Consider the following 476-nt stretch of genomic DNA (forward strand, 5'->3'; position numbering starts at 1 on the left):
AGCAACCGCGGCCCGGCCGGCCGGCCGGCAGCGGGGAGCCCAGCCGGAAGCGGGAGGGCGGAGGGGACCCGCCGCCACCACCTTTCGCCTGCAGAGGCGGAGCCGTTCGCTGCCCCGGGGCGGTAGGCGGAGGACCGGGCGTCCCCCGCCCCGGTAGCGAGCGGCCGGTGAGGCCGAACGGTCTCGGTGCCCGCTTGCCCTCACCCCACCGGAGGGCGGGGCCTCGCGGGGAGCGGGAAAATGCCCTCAGGGGATTGGAGGGAGGCGGTGCGGCCACGCCCCTCCTCCCCGGCTGTCGGGCAGGAGGGCGCGGGTTTCGTTTCCTCCGGGGAGGAGCGCTGCGTGGAAGAGGGAGTCCGTCCGCCTGAGGCGGAAGGCGGGAAGCCGCGCCGCGGTAGCCGGCGGTGAGGGAGCGGAGGCCATGGGCGGCAGAGGGGAGCGGGGCGGGCGGAGAGGGCGGCCCGCAGCCTCTCGGG

At 77.9% G+C, this 476-nt stretch overlaps 1 protein-coding gene across 1 annotated transcript in view; it reads left to right on the forward strand.

Annotated features, from left to right (window-relative positions):
- Nucleotides 1-240: 240 nt before the first annotated feature.
- MB21D1 (Mab-21 domain containing 1) overlaps nt 241-476 on the forward strand; it is a 5,398-nt gene continuing 5,162 nt past the window's right edge. Inside the window, exon 1 of the mRNA XM_010565824.1 lies at nt 241-404. Within this exon, the coding sequence (XP_010564126.1) occupies nt 241-404 (164 nt within the window). The remainder of the gene's footprint in view (nt 405-476) is intronic.

The sequence above is a fragment of the Haliaeetus leucocephalus genome, unplaced genomic scaffold (assembly GCF_000737465.1).
Source record: "Haliaeetus leucocephalus isolate CR32 unplaced genomic scaffold, Haliaeetus_leucocephalus-4.0 Scaffold195, whole genome shotgun sequence".
NCBI classification, from domain to species: Eukaryota; Metazoa; Chordata; class Aves; order Accipitriformes; family Accipitridae; genus Haliaeetus; species Haliaeetus leucocephalus.